The 16316-nt window shown below is 39.5% G+C and overlaps 1 protein-coding gene across 2 annotated transcripts in view; it reads left to right on the top strand.

The window, feature by feature from the left end:
* Positions 1 to 16316, top strand: part of LOC149245297 (Alkaline-phosphatase-like family protein) — a 377731-nt gene that overhangs the window by 123517 nt on the left and 237898 nt on the right. For both annotated transcript variants that reach the window (XM_089457751.1, XM_089457752.1), the window contains exons 10-11: positions 14851 to 14889; positions 15126 to 15181. In XM_089457751.1, the coding sequence (XP_089313877.1) occupies positions 14851 to 14889; positions 15126 to 15181 (95 nt within the window). The remainder of the gene's footprint in view (positions 1 to 14850; positions 14890 to 15125; positions 15182 to 16316) is intronic.

Below are 16316 nucleotides of genomic sequence, written 5' to 3' on the forward strand. Positions count from 1 at the left end.
CCCAATCCTCAAAGAATATCAGTTTTCCACAGGACTACTCTTATCTTAGATAACCTACCTTATCCTCAAAGAGTATTGGTCCTCAGGACTACTCCTATCTTGGATACCATTCCCCAAGGAGTATCGGTCCTAGATACTTATCCAATCCTCCATTCTCCCTGCTAGTGCCTTCACTAGACTTATGGATGTTAGCTCGAGCCTAATGCATGACACATGGAGAATACAATGTCCATCCTCACTCCCTCTCAACCAGGGAGGAAATATCCACAAGTCCAAGTTTGTCTCTCAAATACTCAATTTTCCTGTTTGGAAGAGACTTCATCAATATGTCAACTACTTGTTCGTCTGTGGAGATGTATTGTAGCTTCATGACCCCATCCTGTACCAAGCTTCTAATATAGTGGTACTTATTATTGATATGCTTTGTCTTAGCATGAAAAAATGGCTCCTCTATCAACCTTATGCAACTCTGGTTGTCATAGTATATAGCGGTAGGGTCCAAAGGTCCTTAAAGCAAAATTGAAAGCAACTTCTTGAGCCAAGCAACTTCTCTACCAACTTCACTAGTTGCTATATATTCGACTTCAACACTACTCAATGCAACTGAATCTTGTTTCTTGCTCATCCATGAAATCATAGAAGATCCCAAACTAAAACATCCACCAACAATGCTCCTTCCATTTGCATCACTTCCTCCCCAATCTAAATCTGTATAACCCAATAACTGGATCTCATTACCAACATATCTCAGACAGTGATGTATAGTCCCACGAAGATATCTCAAAATATGTTTAGCTGCTATCCAATGATCATGCCTTGGCTCCATCTGGAATTGACTAAGAATGTTTACTGCAAAACATATATCTGGCCGGGTGTTCACAAGGTACATCAAGGAACCAATCAACTGTCGATAAGATTTGGCATCGACAAGGCTTAAATATGAATTCCTTAACTTCTTCAAATTAGTGATCATCGGAGTTGTCATAGGTTTACTATCCATCATACCAAACTTTTGCAAGATCTTGATCACATATTTCCCTTGACCAAGATAGATCTCACCAGGTTTTTGCCATACTTCTAGTCCCAAGTAGTAATGCATTAGTCCAAGGTCCTTCATATCAAATTCAACTGCAAGTTGCTTCTTGCATTCTTGAATACGATGCTCCACACCTGTTATTAGTAGGTCATCCACATATAGTAGTATGATCACGGGTTCATTCTTTGTCACCTTGATGTAGAGATTAGGATCTACAAAAATTTTGACGAAACCAAGTCTTAGTAGATATGCATCCATCCTGGCATACCATGCTCTAGGGGCTTGTTTCAAGCCATATAGAGCCTTCTTCAACCTGCAAACATGTGTTTCCTTACCATGAAATTTGAATCCTTGGGGTTGCTCAATGTAAACTTCTTCATCAATCATCCCATTCAGGAAGGCTGTTTTGACGTCCATTTGATGAATGTTCCATCCCATAGTGGTTGCAATAGAAATGAGTGATCTAATCATGGTATATCTGGTTGTTAGAGCAAAAGTTTCTTCATAATCGATTCCTTCTTGTTGAGAGAATCTTCTTGCCACAAACCTTGCCTTATACTTTTCAATACTTCCATCAACTGCATGCTTGATTTTGTATACCCATTTGGAAGTCACAACTGATTTGTCTTTAGGTCTAGGAACAATTTCCCAAACATCATTCTTCATTATAGACTAGTATTCTTCTTGCATTGCATTCTTCCATTCTTGATGTTTGGTTGCCTTCTCATAAGTGGTAGGTTCTGCTTCAATAAGTTTAGTCATGTAAGTTGCATAACTTGAATATCTCTTAGGCTTCTTGCTTTCTCTAAATGTTCCTTTTGCTGTTGCATGTCCTTCGACTTCTTGTAGAGTTGACCTTAACCAAGCTAGCCTCTTTCGAGTTTCTGGGATGATGATTTGCTGCACGAGTTCACTTGGTCCTTCAATTTCTTCATGATTAGTTGTAGGTTCCGGAGTATTGTCATGCCTTGAAACTTCTTCATTTGCAAAGATAGGTTCTTCTTCCTCATTAGAATCAATGGGAATATCCTTGGACTTCTTGTATGCAATGCTTTCGTAAAAAATGACATCTCTACTTACTTCAATGTGATGTTCTTCCTTGATGTAGACTCTATATGGTTTTGATGAGGTGCTATATCCAACAAAGATTCCTTTTATACCTGTTACACACCATTTTCTCCATGATGAGCCTCAATCGACAACCAACAACCCCTTGATGCCTCCTGCTAGCTCTATGTGCCATTAATCTTGCCCCTGAGCCAACCATGTGGTCCCTCACCCACCTGTATTGATCGTATGTTTGAAGGTGAGCCTCTTGAATCTAAAGGTATGTCTTGTCATTTGATATTTGAGTGTCAGGTTTTTTTTATCATGGATACTTCTAGGTATGGATTGATGGGGGGATTTGGCGGAAATAGTGGGCTTAGTTTGTACTTTTGTTTCCTTGATCTCTTCTGGTTGTTACCCTTGAATCTCAGTCTCATGGGATCTCCTTTATTGACCATTTGGTTCTAGGGTGGTATTACTTGGGAAACCCTGACTTTGGATGCATGGTCCCGCTCCTTTACCCGCATACATTATTCCTTTCCCCACTCATTATACCCCTTTCATCATTTCTCCCACCTAGGCTCACATCCTTGTTTTGGGTCCACATAGGTCTAGCCTCCCTATCCCCTTGCCCCCACCTTGGGCAGGCCTAGAATGATGCCCCAGAGGTTGAAGCAACTGGAAAAAAAAAAGAAAATTCATAAAAGGCAAAAGGCATATAAAGAAGGGTGAAAAAATCAAGGTCGGGGCACCTCATGTACCACGACTTCTCTCTCCTATACATTACATACCCGGGTATGGGCTTCCCCTTATCTAGCTACCCCAATGCCCCATTATGTGGCTTAAGACTGCCCCTCTCATTCTCTATTCCATCTCACTTATTTGTCACTTGCCACTCCCATTAGAGGGATGTACCTTGGACATACTATCCCCTCGAAGGGTTGAAACCACCTAATAAGGTACATGGCTAACCCCCTTCCGAGCTTGGAGACACTAGCACATGCTAAAGCCCACTATGGAAGGTCATGCCATTATGAAGTGCCCACTTGCTATCCATGATTTGTAAGCTCTTTTACCCTATTATTTTAATCACTGGTTGTACATGAAGCCCAGGGGATCCATTGGATCTTATGCAGGATTGTAGGTGGTTTCCATTTGGGTTTGGTTACCCTATATGGGATTCTGACCCCCAGAGGTCTACATTGGCACATGTAGGGTGTGTATAGAGAACCATGGGCCTCCACAGTAGCAGACAACACTCCATAGATCTTCATGGATGTTCAGAGACTACTAGCGATCCACTTTTGGGATGATGGTGATATGCTTGGTACACTATGCCCAACATGCCCCCATAGTGGCCCCACACTCTTGTCAGGTGTCCCAACACTTGTACGATGTCCTGGCAGCATTCATTCTACCACTTGGACCATCACAGAGGATCTAAGGGCATCTCCGATTCATATGGAGACCCATGGGGTGATTGATGTGCCCTCAGACCCACGGGGAGCATCACAGATCTACTACAGATCTACTACTTGGAGAACAAGGGGCCACCACCCCCTTGTCCATCATATTGTGAGGAATTTGTTCCTCAATATGGCACTTTAGGATACTATTGAGCCTTTAGAGGGCCCTACGACATGCACATACTATTATTTGGCCCCTTGTGAGGCTCATTTTTACATTTGTGAGCTAGTTTGGTGGGTTTGTCACTAATAGGGTTATTATTTGCACACTATTTTATCATTAGGGGCTAATGTAGGCCCATAGACTAATTCGAACTCCTTAGGAGGCTATATATTGATGTTAGATACATTCATTTGGATCACCGTTTGATTTGGGATCTCTCTAATATAGAGAACTTCACATTTTTTCCTCGGAGGATATTTTTTGGAGATGGATGAATTTTGATGTATGGATTTGGGCTATTTATCTTGTCATGGAGCTTTGTCTTGTAAACGAAATGCTGGTTGGATATACTCTATAATGTTGTAAGTAAATTTTGATGTTATTATTCTTGTTGCTGCATACTACTAAAATTAGGGCTAGTTGCTGCATGATTGAAATGTAGAATTGAGCATGTTTTAGTTAATTTAATGTATGGGCCATGTTATATGAATGAGATGTCCTAGAGATTATTTGTCTCAATAATCTTGCATCGCTTTCTCTGAAGTATAAATGCTTGAAGGTCACTTTTCTTCTCTTTCTCTCAACATTGGATGAAGCTGACTTTTTGGGCCTCCTTGATCAAGAAACAAAGTTCTTACTCATCATCATTCTTGACTCCATATCCCCAAGTGAATTATGCACTGGTTCCTTGAAGGGGTGATCATTTTAACCCTCTTTTTACCATTTTCACCCTTTTCCCCAAGTCTAGCCCCATTAGGTCACCTAGGGTATCAATTTCCCTGGAATTGACCCAAGGAAAAACTTCGATCTCCTACATGCTACTGCTCTGGTGGGTCCCCTCCCTCTCCTCCAAATTTGAGTCAATTCTAGCGGTGGAATCTCCGGGAATCCCGAGCCCTAGCTCTAGGATCGAGTTTTGCGTAGGCATCCCCAAGGCTAGACCTCAATAGGATCAATTCAACCTTTGAAGCAAATATTCTTGTTTGGTCCTTTCCCCTCACCTTGTCTAGGATAGGAACATCATTGGTTGCTACATTCCATCCCTGAACCTGCGCTAGGTCCACTTGGCCTCATGTGGTCCCACTTCTCAATAAAGATTATTCATCAGAGGCCATTTGGGAATCCAAGTTTCCTCATGATTATAGGGGCTGAGAACCTTGTTTATAAGCCTATCCTTTCTCCCTCAACGCTCCAATCCTCACCCCTTATCCCTGGTGGACCAAGTCCCTTGCTTAAGGAGTAGGTAAGTTCCATTCTTCACTCCAGCCTTGGGAAAGGGTTTTCAGGGTCACTTCTCACCTATCCATTGACATATACTTTACAAGTGATCCCTATACTACCGGGACTCCTCCCATTGGTGAAAGTCCGTAAAGAGCAGGGAGACTTAGCTATGGTGACAGTGGGCTAAGCCTCCACCATTGCCCTCAACCTAGCAGTTGCCTTGTTAGGAACCCCTTTAGGTCCCCTGTTGGTTTGAGTGGTAACAATACCTATTGGGTCCAACTTCTTCCCTTTGTCCTTGGAAATATGAATATATACAGGACATCCAAAAATTCGAAGATGGATCAACACTTGGCTTCTTTCCTGTGGATGCTTTTTTCTGGGGTCATGTCATTAAGAATTCTATGAGGATTTCGATTTTGTATATATACTGCTCTTACAAAATCTTCTTCCCTTAGGAGCTTGGGAAGGTCTTGGTCATGTAGCATGGCTCTAACACAATCTTCAATAGATCAATTCTTCCTTTCAGCTACACAATTTTGTTGAGGATTTTAGGGAACTATCAACTCCTCGTAATTCCCGCGTCAAACACAAGTTCTTTGGAAGTATATTCTCCACAATTTTTTGATATTTCTTTCTGTCAAATTTTCTACTTCTTCCTTGAACTCTTGAAATTTCTCAAATACTTCATCCTTAGACTTTAGGAGGTATATTCAAGACTTTCTAGAGTGATCATCGATGAATGTTGCATAGTATTGGTGACCACCAAGTGACTTCTCTGCAATAGGTCCATAAACATCGGAGTGTATGAGATCCAAAATTTCCTTGGATCTTGTGTCACTGCTAGTAAAAGGTTTCTTCACATTCTTGCCAAGAGCACATCCCTTACAAACTCCTTCATGCTCTTCTTTCAATTGAGGTATACCAATAACCATTTGATTCAAAGATGGCAATATCTTGTAATGAAGGTGACCATACCTTCTATGCCATAATTCACAAGGGTTGATGTCTAAATGCACTAGAGCTTGAGGAGGAGTAAGAAGTCTATACAACCTCCCCTCACGAATCCCAATAGTCCTTGCATTTTCAATACTAGATCCCTTAGCCCATTTAATGACTTTGCCACCAACAAATGCCACCCTATCACCTTTATCTTCTAAGCAAGAAATAGAAATTAAGCTCTTTTTCAAACCTGGAACATAGAGTATATTGTTGAGATGAATATTCCCACTGGATTCCAGCTCTTGTTGAAGTTTCTAAGTCTACTTAGTTAGAAACCCCCCATGCACTTTATCTGATTTATTCCTACCTACTTGTTATGTTACTTAACAAGTTATTTACAATGTAAATATTGAAAGTAAACACTAGTGCATGCTCAACATATTACAGATCAACAACTGAAGGAAACAGAAACAATCACACCATATGACACCATTATTTTTGGACCAATGTCCCCGAAAAACCCAATGTGGAAAAACTGGTGCAGCTATCTGAGGGTTTTCTTATTAAGCAATATCAGAGTACACTCTGGGTGCCGAAACTGGCCTACCTAATAGAGAATTCCCTTGGCAGTAATACCTCTCAGTTTGAGACAAATCTCCTGGCTGAAACCCCAGATAATCCTTCCGGCAGCTCCTTAGAACCAATCTCCACCAAAAACCCCAACGTCTGCCCTTTCTGGACTGTGTCAGCCCCTCTCTGCCCAGCGTTGGCACTGTGTCACCCTGAATGGGTCTGCGTTAGCCTTAGGAGACCCTGCGTCAGCAACGCTAGCCTCTTTGAGGCTCTACGCAGCTCCTGGCTGCCTCTGCGTGGCCCTGCGTGAGCTCTGGCTGGCTCTGCGTCCCTCTCCCTTGCTACTGCGTGTTGAAGTTTCTAACTTTACTTAGTTTAGAAACCCTTGATGCACTTTTTCTGATTTATTCCTACCTACTTGTTATTATTATTTAACAAGTTATTCACAAAGTAAACACTGAAAATAAATACCAGTGCATGCTCAACATATTACAGATCAACAATTAAAAGAAACAAGAACAAACACACCACATGACACCATTATTTTTGGACCAATGTCCCCAGAAAAACCTAATGTGGGAAAACCGGTGCAACTTTCTGAGGGTTTTCTTATTAAGCAATATTAGAGTACAATCTGGGTGTCGAAACTGGCCTACCCAACAGAGAATTTCCTTAGCAGCTATACTTCACAGTTTGAGAGAAATCCCCTGGCTGAAACCTCGGAAAACTGTTATGAAACCAGCTCACAAAAAGATAGAAAAGATAGATCAACGCCTTAAAATTCAGCCTCTTCGAGGGGGCAACCTCCTTTACATTACACAAATGAATGATTCTTTGATGATTCAAATGACAAAACCTCCTTTCTATATATAGGAGTCTAAGGAGTCACAATATAGCCCAGCCGACCTAACAATAATAATATAAAGGCACAAAAATAACAATAGAGGGATTCTATGGGGTACAGTAATAACAATATGGGGACAATAGGGGCACAACAATACTAATAAGCGATACAACTACAATAGTAATGGGGTAATCGCTAGTATTATAGGGACCTAACATGCCCCTCTCCGTCAAAAAAGTGTTGTCCTCAACGCTTGAGTAGTTGTAGATGCTTCTATATAAAATTCTCATCCTCCCATGTGGAATCTTCAGTGGATAAGTTCTTCCACTTGATGAGATACTCCGAAATTGATCGATTCCGTAGCTGTCGAGTTCTTGTTTCTGTGACTGCTTCCGGTTCCAATATAATTTTTCCTTCATCGTCAAGTTTTGACAATATTGTTTGAACTGAGAGCTTGTCGCCTATAACCTTCTTTAAACATGAAACATGGAAAACTTGGTGCACTCGAGAAGCTGTAGGAAGCTCCAATTTGTATGCCATAGTACCAATCTTTTGCAACACCTTGTATGGACCATAATACTTTGGTGATAATTTATTATTCTTCTTAGCTTGCTTGAGGGACATTTGTTTATATGGTTGTAGCCGTAGGAGTACCCAATCAACTACATCAAAACTTCTTTCGCTGCGATGTTGATCTACCTGTTGTTTCATTTTATTCTGCGCCAACACAAGGTTATCCTTTAAGAGTTGGAGGACTTGTTGTTGATGCTCGATGTGATGTTCCACTGCTTGAACCTTAGAATTTTCTCTTAAATATGATGTGATGGATGGTGGCTGATATCCATAAAGTGCCATAAATGGGGTCATTTTTGTTGCTGTATGGAAGGAAGTGTTATACCACCATTTAGCTAGAGGCAACCATTTGACCCATTGTGTCTGTTTAGTAGATACAAAGCAACGAAGATATCCTTCCAAACATTTGTTTACTATCTCAGTTTGCCCATCAGATTGAAGGTGATAAGATGAGCTATGAGCTAACTGAGTACCAAGACAAGAAAATAATTCTCTCCAAAAATTTCCACTGAAAATGGGATCTCCGTCACTTACAATAATCTTTGGGTTTCCATGTAGCTTTTGAATTGTTTCCATAAATGTAGTAGAAACTGTACTGGCTTTAAATGGATGTGATAATGCACAAAAGTGTGCATACTTGGTAAGTTTGTCAACTAGCACCATGATGACACTCTTTCCCTCAGACTTGGGTAAACCTGTGATAAAATCCATTGAAACCTCCTCCCAACATTGGCTTGGAATGGATAAAGGTTGTAATTTTCCCGGGGTCTTAATTGTCTCAACTTTATTTTGTTGGCAAACCAAACATTCCGCCACAAACTTTTGAATATCCGATTTAAGGCCATCCCAAAAAAATTCCTTCTTAACCCTGTGGTAAGTTCTTAAAAATCCTGAGTGCCCTCCTAAGGGAGAAGTGTGCAATTCCATAAGAATCTTTTGTTTGAGTTGGAAATTCTTACAGAGGTATAAGCGATCTTTGTACCATAACGAATCATTTTGCCAGCTAAATGTATTAGATGTACTGAAATCTTGTTGTAACTTTCGAATAAGTGCCCACACTTCTTCATCATTCTTCCATTCCTCCCTTGCTTCGTTTATCCAATCTGGTTGGATAATAGAAATGGCACACAACAATGCTTCCACATCCTCATCCTTTCTTGAGAGTGCATCTGCCACCACATTTTGCTTCCCTTTTTTGTAGATGATTTCAAAGTCATAACCCAACATCTTTGTGACCCACTTTTGTTGCTCTTCAGAGGATAATCTTTGTTCTAAAAAGTATTTAAGGCTATTATGATCCGTTTTTACCTTGAAGTGTCTTCCCATTAGGTAGGGTCGCCTTTTTTTAAGTGCATGTAGTATTGCCAACATTTCCTTCTCATAAATAGCTTTGTGTAAATACTTTCCCTTGATTGGACAACTTTCAAAAGCAATGGGTCTTTCATCTTGCATTAAAACAGCAACAATTCCATTTCCTGAAGCATCACATTCCACAATAAAGGTTTTTGTGAAGTCCGGTGTAACTAAGACCGGTGCTTGGCACATTGCCTCTTTAAGATGTTTGAAGGCCTTTGTTGCTTCTGGAGTCCATGAAAATGCATATTTCTTCAATAATGTTGTTAGAGGTGCTGCTATTCTCCCATAATTCTTAACAAACTCGCGATAATACCCTGTCAACCCGAGAAATCCTCGCAGATGCTTTATGGATGTGGGGATTTTCCATTTCTTAATGGCTTTAATTTTGCTAGGGTCTACCTTAACTCCTTCATGAGATACAATATGACCCAGATATTCCACCTCTTGTACTCAGGTTCCCAAAGGTGAACATCATGTTGGATATTATCATTTAAAGTCCCTATGAACACATCAATCCTATGCTCGTCTAGAATATTTTTACCCTTATGTTCAATTTTTGGAACTCCTCAATGTGCTCCATTATTGAACCCTTTTGTTTGCGACTTATCAATTGGCTAAAAAAAGTGTTGCTTTTTGTATCCTCATAATGTGCTGTCAATTCTTCCGTAAAAATTGCCAAAGTGATAATTTGTTTACGAAATCAAAGGCATTGATACCATACAAACTGATTTGGTTCCAAATATAAATTGCAATACGTACCTTTTGTGTGTTTTGCACATTATTGAGATCGAAAAATTGCTCCATCTGTAATATCCATGTTGCGGGATCCTTGCCATCAAACTTCTTCATATTGATTTTTGGAATATGATGGGTCTTCGATCCAACATTAGAGTCTATGAAATCATGATTAACATTTCTTTTGTTCCCATCCTGAGTTTCCTTTACTACCCTTTCACCATTAGCAAGTATTTCTTGTAGAAAATTTGTCAAATTTGTCTTCAAATCTGCCATGCCTGTCTTCAAATCTGTCTTCAAACCTATCTTCAAATCGTCCATCTTAGCTTCCACGTCATTCATCTTAGCTTCTACATCTTTCTTTAAACCATCCATCTTAGATTCTGTTACTTTTTGTGCAAGTGACATTTGTTGCACTTGGTCTCGTAATTTTGATATATCATGTTGCATTTTTTCCTCTTCTTCATAAGTCATGCTAGAGCTTTCAGGTTGCTTACTAGGTGTTTGCATTTTCTCTCCTCGGGGCATCAGTTACCGATAATAATGCTCTACTATGCCCTTTGAATTCCATCAAAATAATTTTTCAAACCAAGCTTAAGCAAAAATTTAAAAAAATCTACACACTTTTTTTCACTTTGTAGGAGCTCGATATTGCCTTTGATGTATCTCTGTAATTTCGGATCATCTAGTTCTGAAATTGCGACCTGCAGTGGCCCTCTGTGTCCTCTTTCCAATGCCACCAGTCTAATCGAATTTAGATTCTCCAAGGCAGAGTTATGCACAATCTCCCAAGATGACCTGATTATATATACTTTTAGAAGAGCGAACTTGTTGGAAGTGCCATGTTTCACTGTTTCGACCTTAGGATCTGAAAAATATACACAGGAAACTATAGTCCGTCCTCTTTCTGTAACTTTTGACGAAATTTCAATCTGATGCTCAAAACAAAAGTTATGACTATTTTCCCCAGGTCACCTGTTTGGAATGTAATTCGGGAGTCTGCAAAAATGCCAACTTCCTCAGATCATATCTCCGCAAATATAGCGCGAAAAGCTCTGAAATTCAGACTTGCAGTTTAGAACGATTTCGACCCAAATGGGTTTTTTTTAGCGTCTGAAACGTTGTAGAAAAAACTTATAGCGCAAATGCCACGATGACCTATTTGGAGCAGCGAAACCCTAGAATTCAAAGCTCTGATAACAAATGTTATGAAACCAGCTCACAAAAAGATAGAAAAGATAGATCAACGCCTTAGAATTCAGCCTTTTCGAGGGGGCAACCTCCTTTACATTACACAAATGAATGATTCTTTGATGATTCAAATGACAAAACCTCCTTTTTATATATAGGAGTCTAAGGAGTCACAATATAACCCAACCAACCTAACAATAATAATATAAAGGCACAAAAATAACAATAGAAGGATTCTATGGGGCACAATAATAACAATATGGGGACAATAGGGGCACAACGATATTAATAAGGGATACAACTACAATAGTAATGGGGTAATCATTAGTATTATAGGGACTTAACAAAAACCCTTCCGGCAGCTCCTCAGCACAAAACTGCTTTGCAACCCCAGCGTTTGCCCAACTTGGACTGCATCAGCCCCTCTCTGTTTCACGTTGGCTCTGCATCACCCTCCTTGGCTACTGCACTGCTCTCCTGGCACAATCTCTGCCTTCTTTGTTTCTTTGTACTCAATGCCCCTCAACTGCTCTCCTGATCACTGATTCTATCTCTCTTAGCAAACCCCGCTCTAGATAATAGAATCACTGATCATCTGGTGTGTTCTCCAAGTGACCCTCAAGCCTCCTCTTATACTTTTCCTGTTGACATCTCAACGACCGAGATTAAGTCCCTAATCAACGACTAAGATTAGAACTGGCTTGATCCATGTCTTTTGGACCACTCTAACACAAATTCATATTAATACACATTAATATTTTATTTTCCCTAAGTTTAGATTTAGGGACTCTATTAAAAATATTAATTATTTTAATATCTCCTGATCTATTTAGAATCTGCCCAAATCCTTTCTGGGTATTGGAGATCTCATGTGCCCCAACCTCTCCACCAAATTTCATGGCTAGAGCACATCCGATGCTACCCCAAGTCAACACTGCGCTGCTCTTCCGGCTCTATCTCTGCCTCTCTGTTCTTCTGTACTCAATGCCCCTCAATTGCAACTCCCGATCACTAATTCTATCTCTCTTAGCAAACCCCGCTCTAGAGAATAGAATGATTGATCGCTCTGGTGTACTCTCCAAGTGACCTTCAAGCCCTCTCTTATACTTTTCTTGTTGACACATCACGACCGAGATTAAGTCCCTAATCAACGGCTAAGATTAGATCTGGCTTGATCCATGTCTTTGGACCATTCTAACACAATTTTATATTAATCCACATTAATATTTTAATTTCCCAAAGTTTAGACTTAGGGACTCCATTAAAAATATTAATTATTTTAATATCTCCTAAACTGTTTAGAATCTGCCCAAACCCTTTCTGGGTATTAGAGATCTCATGTGCCCGAACCTCTCCACCAAATTTCATGGTTAGAGCACATCCGATGCCACCCGAAATCAACAGCTCTAAGGAGGTAGATCCAATTCCTTTGACTAAGTAGCTATTCGTCTCCAAGTTTCACTGAGTGAGTAGAGTTTCCTTTTGATAGAGTTTTGTGCAGCTTCAAGCGCAATTGGGAGCAATTGAAAGACTGATTCTGACATATTTGTCTATATAACCCCCCAGGCTGGGTTTCTTCTCCGAGGAACTTTATGTCTTGGGGTAATTGTTTGCTATTTGTGGATTCACTTTGACAGAGGTCTTTCTGTAATGAGCATGTAGGGATAGTGTCTGCAGTAGTTACAGGTTGAACCACAATATTGGCAACATATCTTTCTCTTGCGGGCAAGTGGATGGTCATCTCCAGGTTTTCACATGCTTCTCACCGTTATTATGTTTCTTGCCAGCTGCCTAGCCAGGGCACAGTTTGGTACACAAATTTTTTTGGAGAACCTTTTATGGGCCAAGTATGGTGGGGAATGTGGGTTAATGATGATCCCATGGGATGCATGCATTTTTCCGAAGGAAGAGGGTGGTTTGGGATTGACTGATATAGCATCTAAAGGTAAAATCGTAGTGGCAAAGTGGACTGGGAAATGTTTGGATGGCTCAACTCCTTGGTGGGTGTTATTGAGATACATGATTATGTAGGCTAAACGTGTTCATAGGAATCAGGGTTGTTTTAGCTTATATAACAATATTTCTTCTCATCACAATTGAGGTTCAATTATTCTAAAAATTATGTGGTCAGCATGGAAATTTGTTGGTAACAATGAGAGTTGGAATTTAGCGGGCAGTAGAAGTTGATGGAATTTAGCCATCTGCCCATTCATGAGCTGGAAAGACGAGGGCCAATGTATTATTGAAATCCTGCTTTATCAAGCCTGGAAGTTTACTAGAAAGGACATTTTCTTTTGGAAGGACTTCCGGGATTCTGATTTTGGAGTATTTTTAGATTGGAGGATGTTAGCGCAGCAGAAGCCTCTTCTTACTTTTGACAGAGTGGGTATTTGGTAGTTTCAAATGGTGATCCCTTCTAAGGGATTGTTAAAGATGAATATTTAGATTCATGGTCTAATTTGCAGGCATTGGTGTTGGGTTTTTTGGAAAGACGATCTGGAATTATAAAACAAATAATCTTTATTCTTTGTTGCATTCAAAGCATCCTTTGGCCCCACTTTCGAATAGATAGACTTTTTTTCTTACTCGAGGAATTCCCAATGCATGGACTTTCCAATTTATTTATGAACCAAGTTTTGCTTGGTTAGTTATCTACCAGGGATTGCCAACGGAAGCTTGTTTGCTGAAAAGTGGCTTCACAGATGTTCAAGTTTGGTTTGCAGTAAAACAATGTTTCTTGAGCACATTTTGTGGGAATGTCAGCTAGAAGCTGTTGGCAGCAGGTTCTGAAGCAAGTGACTTCTATATTTCAAGGGGTTATGGAGGGCTGCACTTTTGGGTGACTTCAAATAGTGAACTCTTTTAGCATTTATGGTCCTTTGGAACAGTCTCGGAGTCACTGCTTTGTTCTCTGTCTGGAAAATTAGGGTAGTGTATCTTTGATAATGGTGTTAATTCTGTTTCATCACTCTGTAAGATTTGGCATGAAGAGGTATGTGCTCAACTTCAGGCTAAGGGTTTTCTCCTTATTAGAGATGCCAAGGCTGTAGATTCTTTTGCCTATTCTGATTTGATTTCGGTTCTAATAGTGCGGAGAAGAGTATTTGAATTTTGTTGCTTTTTGTACATACTCTTCCTTGCATATATCTATGTTTTTTGTAAATCTTCTTAGTTTAATTTAAGAAGCATGTTACAATTTTTTAGGGTGATGGGGCAGAATTTTAGAGGGTAGAGTAGCCCACAAAAATGCCTGGTGCAAGTGTCCAGAAATTGTAGACCTGGTGGGTAATTTGGTGTCCAATGGAGGTAGATAGAAATACATCTGCAAAAGTTTAGGTTCATTTTTGTTTTAGCTTTGAAAGAGCAAAAAAGACTTCTGTTCATGTTTATTTCTGCCTAGTAGTGTAGAGTTGTTGATACTGGTATGATTAATGGAAGCATCTAAATTAAAAAAAATAAAATAATAATAATCATTAATTGAAGTTATGTGATAAAGCCATAAATTTATAACTGGAAATGTCCAAGGTGTGCATGACATTTCCGAAACAATGTGTGGAAAACTTGAAACTTTTGGGAATAACTTGGGGGGTCTCTCTGCTGAATGGTCTTTTGAATGTCCTGTCCATTAAACATGTCTAACTCAGAAAATTGATGTCAAGACATTTCTTATATGTTAAAATCTGATACACCATTCATATTGCAGGATGGAAGAAATGATATTTGTATTGGATCAATTCCCCAGGTGAGTGCTGCCCATATTTTTCTATCCAAAATTTATATCGTTCATGGCATATATTTTTAATTTCCTTGTGTAATATTATTCGCTTTTGTTCTTTTATTTCTTACGAGAATTAGTGGGGATGAATTGTTCATGATAACCTTTTCTATAATCTATACAAGTTTGATGCCGTTTCTGAAAATAATTATGAGCTTTTAAATTTATATTTAGTAGTTAATTTCAACTGGTTATCGTTGCAGCTTGATTTTGCAGTGACAATGGCAGCATTAATTGGTGTACCATTTCCTTTTGGAAGGTGAGTCACAAAGCTGTATTTTATCTATTCACTTTCTTAGGGTTTTAAGCTGTTGGTATCACATATTTAGTCAGATTGGTGTTTTCTCTATTTACATATACAAATTGCCGCGATGTTGTAATGATTATCACATTCACAATTTTTTTGGAAAGTGCCTAAAGAAAGATGCCCTGGGGGACTACTATTACACTGTCAGTGTGAAGAGAGGCTTTTGATCACTTTTGGTGCATGTTTGAGGGTATATTGTTGATTTTGGGCAGCATCGGATGTGCTCTAGCTCCGAAATTTTGTGGAGGGGCTAGAGCACACGAGATCTCCAAGACCCAGAGATCGTTTAGAGAAATTCCACCCAGATGAGGAGTTATTAAAATAATTAATATTTTTAATGGGTTCCTAAGTCTAAACTTAGGAAAATAAAAATATTAATAGGTATTAATAAAGATATGGGTGAGAAGCTTCTAAGAGACGAGGATCAAGTCTGTTTTAATCTTAGCTGTTGATTAGAGATTTAATCTTGGCCATTGATTCATCAACAAGAAAAGTATAAGAGAAGACTTGAGAGTCATTTGAGACACACTGGGCAAATACTCAGTAACCCGAGGGAAATCAATTTTCAAGGAGAAGGAGTTCAATTTTAGAAGGAGAGTTGCAGAGTGAAGGAAGAGGAGGGTATCAACGTCAGTCAAGGACTAAGGAAGAGGTGACACAGAGCTTCTGAGAGACAATGCAGAGGGAAGGTCAGTGAGACAACGCAGTCCTCACGTAGGCTGACACAGGAGTGATGTAGAAGTGACACAAAGGAGGACAAAGTGTCTCCAAGGTGTTAGAACTTCTCCGGGAGAGAAGGAAAATTGTCTTAGGTGTTTTCTCTCAGAAGTATCTCAATATTCTGTAGAGTCGTTCTTTGTAAAAAGATTGTTGTTGAAGATTAATATATAAACCCTCATCTGTTGCACCGGTTTCCCCGTATTGGGTTTTTCCAAGGACAATTGTCCAAAAATAACTATGTTGATGTGATTGATTCTTGTGCTTGTATATCACTGTCATTTTCTCTATAATATTATGTGATAACTGTAGTAGAATCTATTAATGTATTTGATCTAAAAGCTCCTAAAATTACTAAAGAAAACAGTGA

This window comes from Pinus tabuliformis, chromosome 7 (assembly GCF_031772625.1).
Source record: "Pinus tabuliformis cultivar Carrire ecotype Pingquan chromosome 7, CPIR1, whole genome shotgun sequence".
NCBI lineage: Eukaryota > Viridiplantae > Streptophyta > Pinopsida > Pinales > Pinaceae > Pinus > Pinus tabuliformis.